Source organism: Dermacentor albipictus, chromosome 9 (genome assembly GCF_038994185.2).
Source record: "Dermacentor albipictus isolate Rhodes 1998 colony chromosome 9, USDA_Dalb.pri_finalv2, whole genome shotgun sequence".
Taxonomy (NCBI): domain Eukaryota; kingdom Metazoa; phylum Arthropoda; class Arachnida; order Ixodida; family Ixodidae; genus Dermacentor; species Dermacentor albipictus.
In genome coordinates this window covers 46,565,039-46,581,086 of record NC_091829.1, presented here as the reverse complement: position 1 = coordinate 46,581,086, position 16,048 = coordinate 46,565,039, and the positions used below count along the sequence as shown (strand labels likewise).

At 48.9% G+C, this 16,048-nt stretch overlaps 2 protein-coding genes across 5 annotated transcripts in view; both read left to right on the top strand.

The window, feature by feature from the left end:
- Window positions 1-16,048, top strand: part of LOC135897172 (leptin receptor gene-related protein) — a 416,125-nt gene that overhangs the window by 137,816 nt on the left and 262,261 nt on the right. The window lies entirely within an intron of this gene.
- Window positions 1,673-15,288, top strand: LOC135897166 (uncharacterized). 4 transcript variants are annotated; one of them, XM_065425746.2, is made up of 4 exons: window positions 1,673-1,939; window positions 4,350-4,503; window positions 9,560-9,687; window positions 14,671-15,288. In XM_065425746.2, exons 2-4 carry the CDS (start codon window positions 4,374-4,376, stop codon window positions 14,947-14,949), a joined length of 537 nt encoding a protein of 178 aa, XP_065281818.1. In that variant the 5' UTR covers window positions 1,673-1,939; window positions 4,350-4,373; the 3' UTR covers window positions 14,950-15,288. The 4 variants fall into 4 exon arrangements, with proteins under 4 accessions (XP_065281818.1, XP_065281815.1, XP_065281819.1 ...); XM_065425743.2 differs by having other exon boundaries at window positions 1,680-1,939; window positions 4,353-4,503; XM_065425747.2 differs by lacking the exon at window positions 1,673-1,939 and adding an exon at window positions 2,741-2,908.

The window sequence follows — 16,048 nt, the reverse complement described above, 5'->3', positions numbered from 1 at the left end:
TTTTTTTCTTACGATTATTTCTAGCGTACAAGCTTTTTGTGAATGCGGGTTCACTTGTCTTCTCCCCGCGCTCTCAGTTTCAGGTTGCTTTTCCCACGGGTGGATAGCACCACTGCAGAGCCTGGAAGATAACAGAGAGCTTCATAAAGCTTTACAGATATGCTGATTAGGGTGCACAAACGGCGTACGTTGTGCTTGCAGCGCAAGCCCTTGGGTCTCAAAGATCTAATAGAAACCTGCGTTTTTTTTGCGTGCACAAGCTACACTTGCAGCACCCTACTGCAACGCTCTATATTAAGAGGCGAAAGATCGCATTGCAACAAGCTTGAAGCAAGGAGCAGCCTCTGCAGTGACGCACGCTCACGTTTGCCGTGTCGTAAATGTCGTCGACCCCTCGCTGAACATAGCTGCCTTCCAATTCCAGTATATAAGAAGAAAAGATGGGTCATTCGAAAACTGGGGGCGATCACGTATTCGCTATGCCGCCTGTCGTCTTCATTCGAGCCCAAACTGTGCAAAGAACCGACATTTCATTTATTTATGTTTCGGTCAGGCATATAGAATTTCATGCCATGATTGACTTACGTGGTTCAATGTCCCGAAACAACACAGACACTCTCAAAGACACAACTGGTGGGAGTTAAAGGGATGTTCCGAATTACTTCTGACTGTATAGAGGTCTCTCGAATTCACCTGCTCCAGTACACTACGTCTCCAGACTTGGAGTGGCGCCTGACACCGGCAAAAATGCCGAGAGCCAGTGGGGCTATACTAATCCAATTAGGAAGACTCGCTAAAGTTCAACAAAAGACACTTCCTCACCACAACAGGAGTTGGCCTCCCTGGTGCAGTATTCGGCCACTCCATCCCGAATGACTCATTCGATCAACCAATGGCCCTCAGCTCCCAGCAGCTGCGGAGCACCTGACCAAGGCGGCGGTCAGACCTGTAACGCAGCAGAGGATGGCAAGAAGAAATTGGCAGGCGCTAGTTGGAATTTGTTGGCGCAGGACAGGGGTAATTGGAGATCGCATGGAGAGGCCTTCGTCCTGCAGTGGACATAAAATAGGCTGCTGCTGATGATGATGATGTATAGAGGCCCCTAACGTGGACTCAAAAGTGCAGCGCACGGGCCTTCTTGTATTGCGCCCCCATCGGAATAAGACCGCCATGTAGGCAAGAATTAAAACCCTCGACCTCGCGCTCATACGATCCCCGTTTCGAGTCCAAAGACGTCACAACGTTGTCATGCAACGCTTCCCCAGCCCCCCCCCCCCCCCTTCCATCTCCTTCCTCCACGTACGTGCAAGACCAACGCCACCTAGGTATCACAAAGCCTGTGCACTCTGCTTTATGACGTCACGGTCGAAATTCCCGCTGCCAAGACGGACGTGACGAAAATGGCGACGTCACAAATCACCGCGGCTTATACTCGGCAGCATTCACATTAGGTTCTATGACAGTCGGCCCCAGTAGCGTGACGTCGTAAAGCAGGGCGTACAGGCCCTGCGATATACGAGCGGCTTTTGGCGACACTCGGTGTGTGACGTAGGTCGGAAGGTGGACGCAAGCTGTTGCCCTGTTTTAAATGCGGATGAAGAGAACGGGCAGAAATAAAGGGCACACAGATAACGAAGGCGGCAGGAGGCTTCCACGCATTTCACGAAGGGGCAAGGCTGTTGCTCACCGCGACGCGTCCCCTTTATTGACGTTCCGATAACGCCCTCGACATCTGCCAGGCGCTCCGCGTAACGGCCCTCACACTGTGTCAAAGCCGCGAGCCACTCCGCGAGCCATTCGACGAGTCCTTTGACCTGGGCAGTTGACCGAAATGCTTGCCTTTAACGCGATTCGTCACTGCTCTCTTTGTAGAGCGAGAAAGTCTGCCTAAAACACGGATACTACAGTACGACGGAGAAGACATTCTCAAGGTCTCTCAGTGAGTACTTCCAGCGTCCCCATCTCTGTTTCCCCTTTTCACGTAGAGTGACTATCTGATAACGCCATTCGTTCGTAACCATATCCGCAAGGCCGAATGTATAACGTGTTACACACAATTGTAAGCGTTCCCGAAGAGACAACGTGTGCACGACCGAAACGCCACCCTATTGGGAAACTCGATGAGAGGAACAGGCAGCTAGCGCGTTGCTTATACAGTGGTCAGTGGACAAATAAGATGGCAGCGTGGGTTATCCTTGAGTCGTAACGCACGAGATTTCGTTAAGCATTTGACCTTTCGTAGGCCAACTCCATTACTGTTTCAGACCAACAAGCATAAATACTTTGTGAAAGCATTTGGTAAGCTTTTAGAAACCTGAAGAGTTCGCGGAGCGCCAGATCCGCCTTCGGATCCTGTATTTTCTTCTGACCTTGATGTTGGAAATTCAGTTTTATAGACTGAAGTTTTCCGAAATTAGCGCGTCGACGAAATTTTCAAGGCCAACCAGCTTGCTTGTCTCCAAATGCCGGCATCGGTGTTGCTAATAATATGTTGTCGTGCTTACGTCACCTCCTTGAACGCATGAGAGCGGTGTTAACGACTGTCGCAGGGAACGAAGAAAGAGAGAGAGAAAAGAAAAGGGGGAGAGGGCTTAGGATATTTAGACACTGATGAAGGTGACCTCGTGTAACATGGACGCGTGAACGTAACGACGGGTTTTCCAGCCGCGACAATACGGATATACACTCGGCGACCGCTTCCTATCTCGGGTTACTGTTGGCGCGAAGAAATCCAAGATAAGCGTACCTATAACCGTGCGAGAAATAAGCCCCTCCGCGAGCATTGCTACACAATGACAGCCCTCGGAGCGAGTCGTTAAAGTGGTGCATTCAGAGCGTCAACTTGCGTACAGTTTCCCGCCTCGATTGTCGCTTGGTCTCAAACTGGACACGTGAGGACAGCGGAACTGTAAGTAAACAAGTCATGATATATGCAAAAACCAAGGTCAAAAAAGAAAGACAGTGAGCGATTCGGGATAATCGCGAAGATGTGTTGGCGAAGCTTAAAGGGGGAACAAAAGGGGTAAAAGGATAACTAGTCGCGCAATTTAGTTTGCATGAATTTAAACCAAGAAACGAAGAATGCGTGGCTAATACCTTTGTCCTCTCTGCCAAGGCACCAAAGCATGCTGTTTTATAAAGTTCGTATGCATACTGGCAGCGTAAACAGAGGGAAAGAATCACGAACAAATCAACTCGCCAGACGAGTGCCAGCATTTGCATAGCCCAAGGGAATACTTAACCTAACCTAACCATATCACATTAAAATTCTAGGCTACCAGCATGTTCAGAAGTCTTAAACGCTGCTGAACCTGCATGTTTCACAGTTTATGTCAGAAGGTGTATTCTGGTATTTCTCAACATTTCACTGTTACTGCTCACTCTCGGTGTGCTTTTTTTTTTTTTGAGGATCCTGTTTATTGGGACGCGCTCATCATACTGTACTTGCAAATTTCTGCATGTAAACACTTCGTTCAGTTGTTGTCTTTCTAATCATGTTCTTCATAGTTTTTATAACAAGAGATCCCATTACAGTGACTCGCTCTGGAACTTCATTCCGTACGTTTTGAAAAGTATGCGTGTATCACATGTTAAAGTAACTAATGAAAACTTAAGACTCCATAAATTGATGAGTACACAAGAGATATAGATGAAATGAGAATAAGAGCACAGTTAAAAAAGAAAAAGAAAGAAACACGGCTCTGTGCCATGCTTACGCAGCGATTTATGTACTGCAGATCTTTGCGAGAAAGTTCTGCAGAAGATGGGCTCACAGGTTTGTCCCGGTCATTGTGAAAAGCTACAGCTTAAAACAACCTCCGACTGGTCTTTTCAGTTACGCAGTACGTGTGCATTTGCGCAGTACACCTGTGAGTCACGCTTGTTTACATAGAGTGCGGTGGACAGGTCAGCTGCGGAGGGCGAGAATGATCCTTAATGAAATGCAAAAAGAACTTTACCGGTGTATACGTAGACGCCTACATGCCACCGTCCTTTATGGCAGAGTTGGGGCGTAAATGCCACAGGAGGAGTGCGAGAAAGGAAAAGTTAAGGCGAGAAAATTAAATCATGTTTAAGACGACAAAAGCCGCGATCTGATTACGAGGCGCACCGTAGCAGGGGGAGTCCGGATCGATTTCGACCACCTGAGGTTCTCTAACACGCACCTAAATATGAGCACACGAGCGCTTTCTTCACCCCCCCCCCCCCCCCAATTTAGCCCCCAACGAAATGCGGCTGACGCGGAAGCAATCGAACCCGCTATTTGCTATAAGAAAAAAAAAAAAAGAAAGTCTACACACTGACTGTTAACAAGCTACATTCATTCACACTTGTGAACCTTCCGAAAGCAGGTTCTGCTCGCCGACAGAGTCATGGATCACCGGCTGTGGTCAACTGCTGGAGGTATATGCCTCACTTTCTTCTTGGATGCGGCTGGAGCCGAGAGCACCGACTGGGAAGACTCCATGAGAAGGCAGTTCGAGCCAAGCTACGACAGCAAGTGTAAGCCGGCCATATTCTTCAAGTGCTCGTAGCTTTCAAGGCATTTAAAGGGCCCCTGAAACGGTTCGGACAAATTTTGTAGGCGCGTAGGGTACAGCTTAAGTAGAACATTCGCACCACAATTTAAGTGAAGCGTTACGTATTAATGGAGCTGCAAGCGATTAGAAGTTACCCTCCTCCCTAGCTATGCTTGTCCTCCTCAACTCGCTCGCCGAGCGAGCGGCGCTAAGCTCCGCCTTCACTGGTTCAGCGTCACGATGCGACGTCACATCGCTCACTTCCGGTTGTTTAGGAGCACGCCCCCTCCCGCGCGAGACCTCTCCGCTAGCCGCTTGGCCGTCGACCGAGAGCTATCGAAGCAGCGTGCGTTGCGAGCATTCTGTCGTAGCGCTGAACGTGTCCGGTACTCCGCTAAAAACAGGCAAGCTGGTCATTTCGGCAAATGTCCGGAGGCATAAACTCAAGCTGATGAAGGAACTTTAGCGTAGACGTACGTGAGCAGCCTGATCGGTCTGCACGGTCCAGACACTTGCTGGCGCAGCGCTTAAAGGGCCCCTGAAACGGTTCGGACAAATTTTGTAGGCGCGTAGGGTACAGCTTAAGTAGAACATTCGCACCACAATTTAAGTGAAGCGTTACGTATTAATGGAGCTGCAAGCGATTAGAAGTTACCCTCCTCCCTAGCTATGCTTGTCCTCCTCAACTCGCTCGCCGAGCGAGCGGCGCTAAGCTCCGCCTTCACTGGTTCAGCGTCACGATGCGACGTCACATCGCTCACTTCCGGTTGTTTAGGAGCACGCCCCCTCCCGCGCGAGACCTCTCCGCTAGCCGCTTGGCCGTCGACCGAGAGCTATCGAAGCAGCGTGCGTTGCGAGCATTCTGTCGTAGCGCTGAACGTGTCCGGTACTCCGCTAAAAACAGGCAAGCTGGTCATTTCGGCAAATGTCCGGAGGCATAAACTCAAGCTGATGAAGGAACTTTAGCGTAGACGTACGTGAGCAGCCTGATCGGTCTGCACGGTCCAGACACTTGCTGGCGCAGCGCTTAACCAGTCAAACAAAGCGCTAATATTGCTCTAACCAAGTGTAAAGCATTTTAAACATTTATAAATCAACGTGTTGATGATTACACTCCTGCGAAAAATACACACCAGCAGCAAAGAATACACTTCGTTGCTGCTACTGTGTATGGTTGAGCTCTGTGCCACCAGGTGGCTGCACCGTGCAGACCGTTCACATTTGCCCTTCTGCTCATCTCGTGGCTCATCCCGGCACAGTCAAGCGGCCAGACCCTGTCCGCTTGCGCTTGCGTTTGCCCTAATACTGGACTCGCGGTTTGCAGGTCGCTAGGTTTGCAGTCCACAGGGCAACAAAGTCGAATCATAGTGCTCGCGAAAAGACGGAAACCGACTCTGACCGCGGAGCTCTCGTCAAAATGGAGTACGTTGTAACACAAGCAGACGACACTTGCTGTGTGCCGGAAGTGCTGAAGTGTACTAAAAAACTATTCTTGTGTATTCTCTTTAAGTTATTTTCTTTTTACAAAAACAAATGAACTAACATTCCAACTATTACGAGCATCATTTGTTCACCATAAAGTTGGAAAAATTATCGACCACGCGCCCTGGTCAGCCAATCAGATAGCTCGCCCATGTGACGTAATATGGGTTATTTGCATCATATGGGTAGGGGCGGCTTAAAATTTCGCCGAGCAGTGCGCTGCGATCGGCAGCGATGGGTATTTTTAAAACCTTATAATAAATTACACGCTTTACGCAGAGCACTCAGATGCGTCAATTAATGATCAGAACCTAATCTAACGACTCAGTACGTTTGTAGAAAATCGCCAAAATCGTTTCAGGGTCCCTTTAAGGCAGAAAGCTGGGCTAATTGGTGGTTATTCGTATAAGGGGACATTGCACCAGCGCGTAAATAAAGGACACGGACAGGAACATGAAAAAAAGTCACACCAAACGCTATATAGTCTTGTCGGCCTTTCAACTCGCGCTGCACTACAGATGATTCTATTTGTTTGGTGTAATATGCATCTGTTGACAACACGAAGTACTTATTTATTTATTTATTCATTCATTCATTCGTCCATCCGCATCTAAGAATCCTGCGGCGATGTGACCTTAGATCGAGCATTACTTACGATAGAAGCACCCTTACTCGAGGAAGGGGCACTGATTAGTAGAAATTAGTGCATTCTGTATAATTTAATCTTATTCGTGGTTTCATAACACACGTTCAATGACGATTTCATTATTAAATTTGCAAAACTACCTGTAGAACGTCATCTAGGGACACATATGAAGATATCTTTTTCCTACCTCGACCTCCCCCCCCTCATCCCATTAAACCACCAACATTTACAAGCACAGTATATCCACTTATTAACGAAAATATTATGACACACTATCCTCGCTACTTACGTATGTGTTCCGATAAATGTATGCATGCTGTAGTCTATACCTTGCTTATTTGTATGTCCCTGATCGTACGCGTCAACGTCTAAAGGCTGCCAGGAAAGAGCGTTCACGTGCATTTATTTCCGACTGCGCGGAGGCAAACTTATCGTGCCAAGAAAAACAGACACACCAGACAGGACGAGCTAACGCAGCATCATCATGTGGGTACAACATGGTGCCTAGTAATATTGTTATGGTCACGAGATGTACTCATTAACTGGAAAACTAGACTTTAAACTTCCTTCGCCGTTGATAAACCACGCTATATTCTAACCTCTACTATCGAAGCGCCAATTTAACAAACTTGCAACCACGTACCCGAGTACTTTTCGTAACGGAAACCGAGGTGCATTTGACATCCTACTGAAATTGTTGCAATTATGTTACAATTTGTAAACCGAGCATAGTGGGCACCCGAATTTCCAGTTGGGGCCATGTCTGGTCTGCTCCTAGTAGTCATTCACATTACGGGAAATGCCCAAATCGAAGCGTAGCGCACCTTTACTGTATCTGTCGCTGTTGCACGCACATGATGACAAATAGCGATTTCGGGGCAGAGACCGAGAATCGGACTGTATATTCAGATTAGTAAAGATAATTAAATGCATGAACTGCATGGGAAAATAAAAAAGGAGACTATCAGAGGCGTCAAGTGACAGACAATTTTGAAGCTCAGTAATGCGCGCGTGTGTGTGTGTGTGTACGTGTGTGTGAGTGCATGTGTGTGTGAGTGCATGTGTGTGTGAGTGCATGTGTGTGTGAGTGCATGTGTGTGTGAGTGCATGTCTGTGTGAGCGCATGTCTGCGTGAGCGCATGTCTGCGTGAGTGCATGTCTGCGTGAGTGCATGTCTGCGTGAGTGCATGTCTGCGTGAGTGCATGTCTGCGTGAGTGCATGTGTGCGCGAGTGCATGTGTGCGTGAGTGCATGCATGTGTGCGTGCGTGCGCATGTGCATGTGTGTGTGCGAGTGCATGTGTGTGCGCGTGTGTGCGCGTGCGCGTGTGTGTGTGAGTGCATGTGTGTGTGAGTGCATGTGTGTGTGAGTGCGTGTGTGTGTGTGCCTGTGTGTGTGTGCGTGTGTGTGTGTGTGCGTGCGTGCGGTTCAATGATAAAATTGTAGAGAAACAAGAAAAGCTCCCGACACACCTTTCTGTTGTTCAATGCGTGCTACATAAAAGTGTTTTGCCGAGCGTGAAAGAAGCCCGCGAATAAATGCGAAATTGCCGCGCTACAACCCTCGGAGGGCCTACTTCCCAACTGCCAACCCTCAGATAGGTACCCAAGAGGAGGCAAGGGCAGCATCGATGAAAATTCCCTAATCGAGACTAATTGTTTGGCGTTATCGGTCAGAATACGGTACGCCAGAGAAATAAGAAGGCGCCTGTAATAAAGAGAAGCATTTAGTAGTGTCAGATATATCACTCGCGTAACTGTACGCCTCCGTAAGCTAGCCGCAACAATATGTGCACACGATGGCCCAACAGGAAAGGGTGGTAAATTGGAGGGCCGCCTTGTACGCCTTGTCCGCGTACCTCTTCTATTCGTCGTGTGATTTGTCTAACGCTGCCAATTCTCTGGAAGAATGCGTGGGTCGCAAAAAAAGATCCACTGATATAGTGAGCTGGCCAGTCAAGTTCATCATCATCATCATTTATTATTCCCTTAAGGGTCCCTTCGGGGACATTACAAATGTAACTCCCGCGGCTTAGTTATTTGCAGCCCGTGCAGAGCCGGTAGGTGGCGGAGACGGTAAGAGCAAAGCGGTAACGCCATGCAAAAACTCTCTATTGTGACACCGCGCTTTGCAGCTCGCATCTTGCGGCCTACCGTGAAGCCTGTAAAGGTCTAGAATTACAAATTTTACCTAGACCTGGAAACAATACAAACGGTATTCCTTTTTTTAAAAAAAACTCGTTGTTTCCGGCAGTTGCGTAAAAAAAGAAATCGCCACGCAAGCCTTTCTTACAGATGGTTAACCAGCGAAGCTGAAACGTGCGGCCCCGGTGTTTATCACTGGAGTAATCCCGACGGTTTATTAAACGACGGCTTGGTAAGCTGCCGGATCCTCGGTATACGCAGTTGCTGCTTGCACTCGGCTGCACGAGCTTGTTCTTGAACTCGGGCTGCAGCGTCGGCACGGCGTAGACAAGTTAGTTCTGGGTTCTCCTCGCGGCGTTGCTATCGAAAGCTGCCTGCTCCTAAGGAGTACGTGGCCCACCCCATTCGGAGCCGAAGAGAAACTGCTGCGCGCGCGCTCGGCTCCGAGACGGCGAGCAACGACGTCACTACTGGCGCAACCAATCGCGCACTTACTTTTTTTTTTTCGCGCGAGCGCATGGGGTTGCGCTGGAGGAGTTTCCGGCGTACAGACAGACAGACAGACAGACAGACAGACAGACGGACGGACGGACGGACGGACGGACGGACGGACGAACAGACGAATTGGCTAGCCATGTACAGCTTCGCTGTAAAAGGAGACCCATAAATATCGTCAAGTTATCGAGACATCATAAACCGTGTGAAATGACTATTATTGCGGATGGAATCAATTTTTAGCTCTCATGCTCGACACGCCGATTATGCAGGGAAGCGCCTACGGTCGCGTACTCACTTGTCCACCGGGGCGATCGTGGGAATCGCCGTCGCGGTGGTCGCAGTGGTCGCGTCGGTCTTCCTGTGCTGCTGTTACCGACGGAGAAGACGACGCATTCTGGTAAGCGATCGCCACAGTCTACGTTGCTTATTAAGCGTACGTTACACTAATTTACTTTAGAGCGGCGATTCTCAAACTGGCGCATTCTGGTAAGCGATCGCCGTAGTCGACGTCGCTTATTAAGTGTACGCAACACGAACGAATTTTAGAGAGGCCTTTCTGAAACTGCGGGTCAGGGATCGTGGGGTGCAGAGGGCACACTGTATTTAACGGGGACACTCGGAGACAGCTTTGGGAGACGCCCACTTGACTTCAAAACAGCATGCCATGCGTTCTCGTGAGTCTTCCCTTGCGTTTTTTTTTTCTCACCTGGGTTACCACGCAACATAATGTCGGAACGAAATTACATTTAAGCATGGACGCCCGTTTCACGCAGACACTGCAACAGCTACTTCCAAAATGTTTGGAACACGAGTCAACGTTCACACACCTCAAATTGGTTGCCTCTCAATCTGACACCCCTAAGTACACTTTCACGGACTGTCGTTGTCCCAGGGAACGTCCAAAGTGAATGGCAGGCATCCGCCGCAGACTCAGCAGCGCAGTTCTTCGGACACTGGACATTGTTTTCGTATTAGTTTACATCACGTACGAGTGGCGGCAGAGCCTTCCTTCACGCGAGAAACAGAGCTCACAATGGGGGCAGGGAGTTGGGGGGGGGGGATATTCGTTAAGGCAGAAAGCTGGGCGTGTTGCTTTGAGTAGTCTTACATATTAACAGCTTTTGAAGAAAAAAAGATGGTAGCACGCAACGCGAACAAACGCTCGCATCCCGCGTTCATGTTGTGCGCTTCCGTTTTTCCAGCGATGCAAATAAGTCGAACACCTCGCGTCTCATCTAAGATGAACTATCGGCGTACGTGCGGCCGCTTGCTTCATGGTGACCCATCGCACATCAATATCCCGGAAAACGAGTCAGCTGAGGCAGCTGATCCTCTTGCGACTTCAGCACGCAACCTTGACTTCACTGACGATACATTGCGCAACATTGCACAATGCCCGACTGCTTGCACGCGGCGCCACCTACAATGCTTACGCCTGAATGGTCGCATCGCCGAGGGGTCGTACCCCGCACAAATACATGGCAGTGCTTTACAAAGGGGCACTAAAGAGAAAATTGTTCAAAAAAGACGCAATAAAGCGAAATACAGGTGGCGACGCCACTTTCAAATTCTCGCACCCGCGTGTCGTGACGTCACGAATTCTGACGGCGTCTACAATGTGCTATAGTTACCTTCCTATCGGTTCACATTAACTGCAATGTATCATTTAAAAAGCCAAACATTGAACATAGCAAGTTTCAACATCTTACACTGCGCCGAAATATCTAAAACGAGAAACGCTTCGAAATCTGTGACATCACAGCGACGTACCGGCAATCGGGATTCGGCGCGAAATTCAAGAAACGCAGGTTGGCCTTAACTGCTTTTCAAATATTGAATCTCTTGCCGCGAAATTATAACTAAAACACAATTTTAACAGAATACTTCATCAGTCCAATTAACTTAATTCTCTTTGGTGCGCCTTTAACTCCCCCTGAAACGCTTATCTGTTCAAACAACCTACTCGTTAAAATAAAAAAACTCGCTAAAAAAAGAAAAACTGATACGGGCATCTGGCACAAAATAAAAGCATTACATTCGCATATTTTCACACTGTTCAAACGGATTTTACAAGTTAACTGTCTCGCACCTTGTGGCAGTCTGCAAGAACACTCAGTATTGCAGAGATGGAGACTTCATTTTAGCCGCCAAAGCTTCTTGAAGTGTTCACCCTCGTTGGAAGCATCATGCGCAAAGCGTCGTTTTCCCGAGTTAGAGATGGAGACTCACTGGGACTTTCTTTTTTCTTTTTTCACGGGTGACCACACACGATGTAAAAAAAAAAAATCACGATTTCTCTCACTTAAGCGGATTCGGTATTTCGCGAAAGCGTGACATGCCAGAATAGGTTCATCTGGCACATCGCCAGCACAAGGCGAAGACTTGCGTCGAGCCATTTGTGCCTCAATTGCTGGACCCTTCCGAGTGAAACGCTCGAGCCATCGCCTACCCGCCGAAATAGCTTCATTCAGTGCGTTGACCCGCCGCGGTTGCTCAGTGGCTATGGTGTTAAGCTGCTGAGCACGAGGTCGAGGGATCGAATCCCGGCCACGGCGGCCGCATTTCGATGGGGGCGAAATGCGAAAACACCCGTGTACTTAGATTTAGGTGCACGTTAAAGAACCCCAGCTGGTCGAAATTTCCGGAGTCCTCCACTACGGCGTGCCTCATAATCAGTAAGTGGTTTTGGCATGTAAAACCCTATAATCTAATCTAATCATTCAGTGCGTTATGGCGTTGCGCTGCTCAGCTTCGAGGTCTCGGGCTCGATTCCGGCCGCGGCGGTCGCACTTCGATGGAGACGAAGTCCAAAAGAAAAAAAAAAAACGCTTGCGCACTTAGGTTTTTAGGCGCACGTCAAAGAACCAGCAAGTGTTCAAAAATTAATCCGGGATCCACTACGGCGTGCCCCGTAATCAAATCACGGTTACCCAAGAACTAAATTAAATTACTGTCTGCTAACTCCATAGTGACCACGCTCTCTGTGTAAAGTGTTATGCCCTTCCTGTTCCAAATCTTTTTAATTTTTTTTTTCAAGTGGACGGACATGGTGTCTTCTTCAAGAAGCCTTAACTAGAACCTCAATTTTTTTTTTCCCGTTAGAGAGCTGCTTTACGTTTCGAAGCAAGAATATTACTGAGAAAAAAAAAGATGACGACAAACGGTGTTGATATTCAATCAAAGTGCACTAAATGAGGATGAGAGTCGTTGTGCGGTGGAAATAGGACGATGTGACGATGAACACACCACCAGCTTTTACCATATAGGAAGCAGACTTAACAATATGAAAAGGACATCAATTAAGTAGACTTTTGAACGAATATCTTGCAGCATAATTTTCCTCGAGATGAGATGGAGCGATTTCAAATGTTATTTTCTAAGCAGTTTTGGTAGCTTTGTTAAAGGGGTCCTGAACCACACTTCTGGCTTGGCGAAAAAACTGTCCGCGCAATGCATACGCTGCTGTGAACATCTCTGCCAAATTTCTGCATGGCAGCGAACTGGACAAGAGACTTTGAAGAGTCTTGGAGCGTGCAAGATTTTCACCACCATCTTCATCCTCATAATTGACGTTCTCTATTTTACCTTTCCACTCCCTTTCCCCTTCCCTTCCCCCAAGGCCGAGCAGCAGGTCAGAACATTGATACAGGCCGACCTCTCCGCTTTCTCTGTCTCCCAAATTTTGCAGTCGTGCGCGGCGCTTGGAGCTCGCGAGCGGCAAAGGCGAGCGGAGCGCGAAGTCACCTTTCTCCCAGACGCGCCCACTTCAACAGAAGCGCGCTCCTCGCTCTTTTCTGAACGCTTTAATTCGAGCCTGCTATTGGCCGAAAGCTGACATCAATCAAGAAGGGTGTTTAGATCATTCGCTTCTTCCTACTGTTACTGTGTGTATTCACTGACGCAGTTTAATAAACAGGCTGAAGCAAGCGAAAATCTGCATTCGAATTTCGGTAACAATTACGTGCTTCCGGAAGAAGCCGACTATTGTCTACTCCCGCTCGGCCGTGGCCGCCCACGTAGGAATTGGCCACCCTACTTATATCGGTGTCGTCGCCGTCGGGTCTCTCTGATTGCGACTAGTTTAGGACACTCAACTAGACTCTAACCAAGCGAAACGTAAGGTCAGACTACACACACGCCAGCGCGCGCTCATTCCTGGTCGCTCCTTAAGCGCTTTGGCACAGTTCGCTTCGTATTGATGAAGTATCGAGCCATTGATAGCACTTCAAAATGCGCAAGCTGGATGTGGCTACAATCCGTCGGTCAAGTATGCGGGCCCGCACCACATAGCACGGTCAGACTGGAGCATATGAGCGCGAGCACGCACTCAAGCCCTGTTATGCGCAACGCAAACGCTGCGCATGCGCAGTACAGTTGCATGGATGCATGCATCTGCGATCGGCTACGCATGGCATCCGAGATCACGCCCGCGCGCGTTGCGCACGCGGAGGTGATCTCGGAGACCATGTGCTACGTAGATACCGCAGTCGCCGCGGGATGCCGCGACGAGTCCACTGGCTGAGCCCACAGCGGCTCGCCGAAGACAACTGCGTTTGGCTTGCGTTTGGCGCGTTGTAGGTGCCGCAGTCGGAAGTGGTGGAGTCTACGTGAACATCCAAAATCAAACTTGAACTCCGCGCCACGGTGACGTTGAGCAGGCACTCCCAGCCCTGCCGTGTCCTTCGAAGTAAAACGCATTACAGGAGCTGAAGCACCGCGAACGGGGTGCATTGCCAATTCCGCGTCTGCTGAACGCATTGAAGTACTTTTTGTGGCAAATATTTGTGAAATAGCCTGTTTTCATTTCAAATGCAATTCTACACTTCGATAAAGAAGTGGTTCAGGGCACCTTTATTACATTATCATGTACCCCTACTGATCTTTTTTGAGTTAGTTAAATGTAGTACGTTTTTATTTATCTTGCATTTCACTAAATGCGTGTTCTTGTTAATGTTTTTTTTTTCCTTCAACAAGCGACGATTTTTGCATTCTCGCTCGAATCACAGTTTTTATCAGTTGTATAATGCTCTCCTACTGATAACAACCGCTGTCGCGCTGCCATCGACTGTCTGTAAATATTTGTACAGGGATCCTGTCAAGCTTGCCGACTGAGAAAGCTTTTCTTGACCCTGTTCCCTGTATCTCTGATTTACAAAATGCAGAAACAAATTGAAATTGAGAATGGATGGATGGATGTTATGAGCGTCCCCTTTGTAACGGGGCGGTGGGTTGCGCCACCAAGCTCTTGCCATTACACTGCCTAATGTCCTACCTAGGTCCTACTTAATGTCCTACGTAGAAGGCGGGGAAAACAAGTGCCCCCATACGGGCCCTAAGGTAACCGCACTACAACACTTGCTGTTCAACCAACGTCTCGCAGGCCACGCAGCAGCACGTCGTGCATCCGGCCATGGTACCGCCGATGCCAGGCGTGGCGCCCTACGCGTGCCCAGGATCGTGCCCTCCCGTCCCGGTCGTTGCTCCGTACCCTGCGCAGTACTACCAGCACCAGGCGGCGCAGCACGCGCAAATGGGACTCCACGCTGGTCACAACATGGCGGCCCCCTCGCAACAGCCGTCGACACTGCCGATGCCTTCGCCTACCGCGCCACCCGAACCACCGCCGCCCTACAACTACAGGGCGAACTACCCGCACTGAGGCGTGACCTCAGAGATCCGGAGTTCGCGCGCCGCCCGATATCGGAGGCAATTACTCTTCATTAGGCGACCGCGACTGTGACAAAAAAAAAAATTCTGTCGAGCACAGGGCACAGGAACGTGGCACAGGAACACATAGCAACCACGCGTCACCAAGTGCGCAAAGCGCAACGACAAAGGCACTGCTAGGACAAATGTTTTCGTTAAACTATCCTGTCTAGAAATTCCAGCACATCCTGTGGCGTACACGTCCTTTCTGATAGGGCAAAAGTAGTCCTGGTCATCGTCCTTGCGGACTGCGTCTTTTTTTTTTTCGGAGTAAAAAAAATAGACCAATGCATTTCGCTTGCATTCTTGCACATGAATTCCTCGAAACTCGCGCTAGGCACGAGATTTCTGGCAAATAGCACATGTTTTGTATACCCGCTGGCTTCCATTCTGCAGACGGATGACCCCCAATGTTGTGAATTAAATTATTATTTAGTGAAATTTCGGTTATTTCATCCCTCAAAGATTACTGCCACTCAGATCCCAACGTCTTCCGCCGAAAATGATATGTTGCCGAAATAACTGTCCCTGTATCTCATAGTTACTCTTCCTTAGCACACCTGGATAAGTTATATGCTTTCGGGGGTCCTTGAGCAACCTCAGAGGCAAACAAAGTTGTTCACGGAGTCAGAGACATAACCCGGCCTTTATCCGTCGCGGTGACCGTTGGTAATAGCGCCCAGCCGCTGGTCACGAGGTCGCAGGATCGATTCCCGGCAGCGACGAATGAATTCCGACGAGTGCAAAGTGCAAAAAAGAAACAAAGAAGAGCGCTCTTGTGCTAATGAGATGCACATTAAACAACCCGTGCGATCGAAGTTACGCCGTAGCTCTCCGCCACAACGTCTAATACGCACAGTGATCAAAGTGTTGGCCCTCAGGACCGCTATGTATAACCACATCGATCAATTTTTAGCATTGCAATCGCAATGGTGTGCTGTAACCGCTGCGGCGCGATGCACTGTCGCGAGAAATGCGCCGTTTCTCATCAAACGTGACGACGACTTGCAGTAAAAGGGAGCGCGGAAACTTCGCAAATTTTAATTTGAGGA

Bases quoted from the DNA above. Each gene is read 5' to 3' on its own strand.
- LOC135897166 (XM_065425746.2), top strand. From the start codon at position 4,374: ATGGATCACCGGCTGTGGTCAACTGCTGGAGGTATATGCCTCACTTTC. The intron at 4,504-9,559 runs GTAAGCCGGCCA...CCGATTATGCAG, and splicing joins GCCAAGCTACGACAGCAAGT to GGAAGCGCCTACGGTCGCGT. The intron at 9,688-14,670 runs GTAAGCGATCGC...AACGTCTCGCAG, and splicing joins GGAGAAGACGACGCATTCTG to GCCACGCAGCAGCACGTCGT.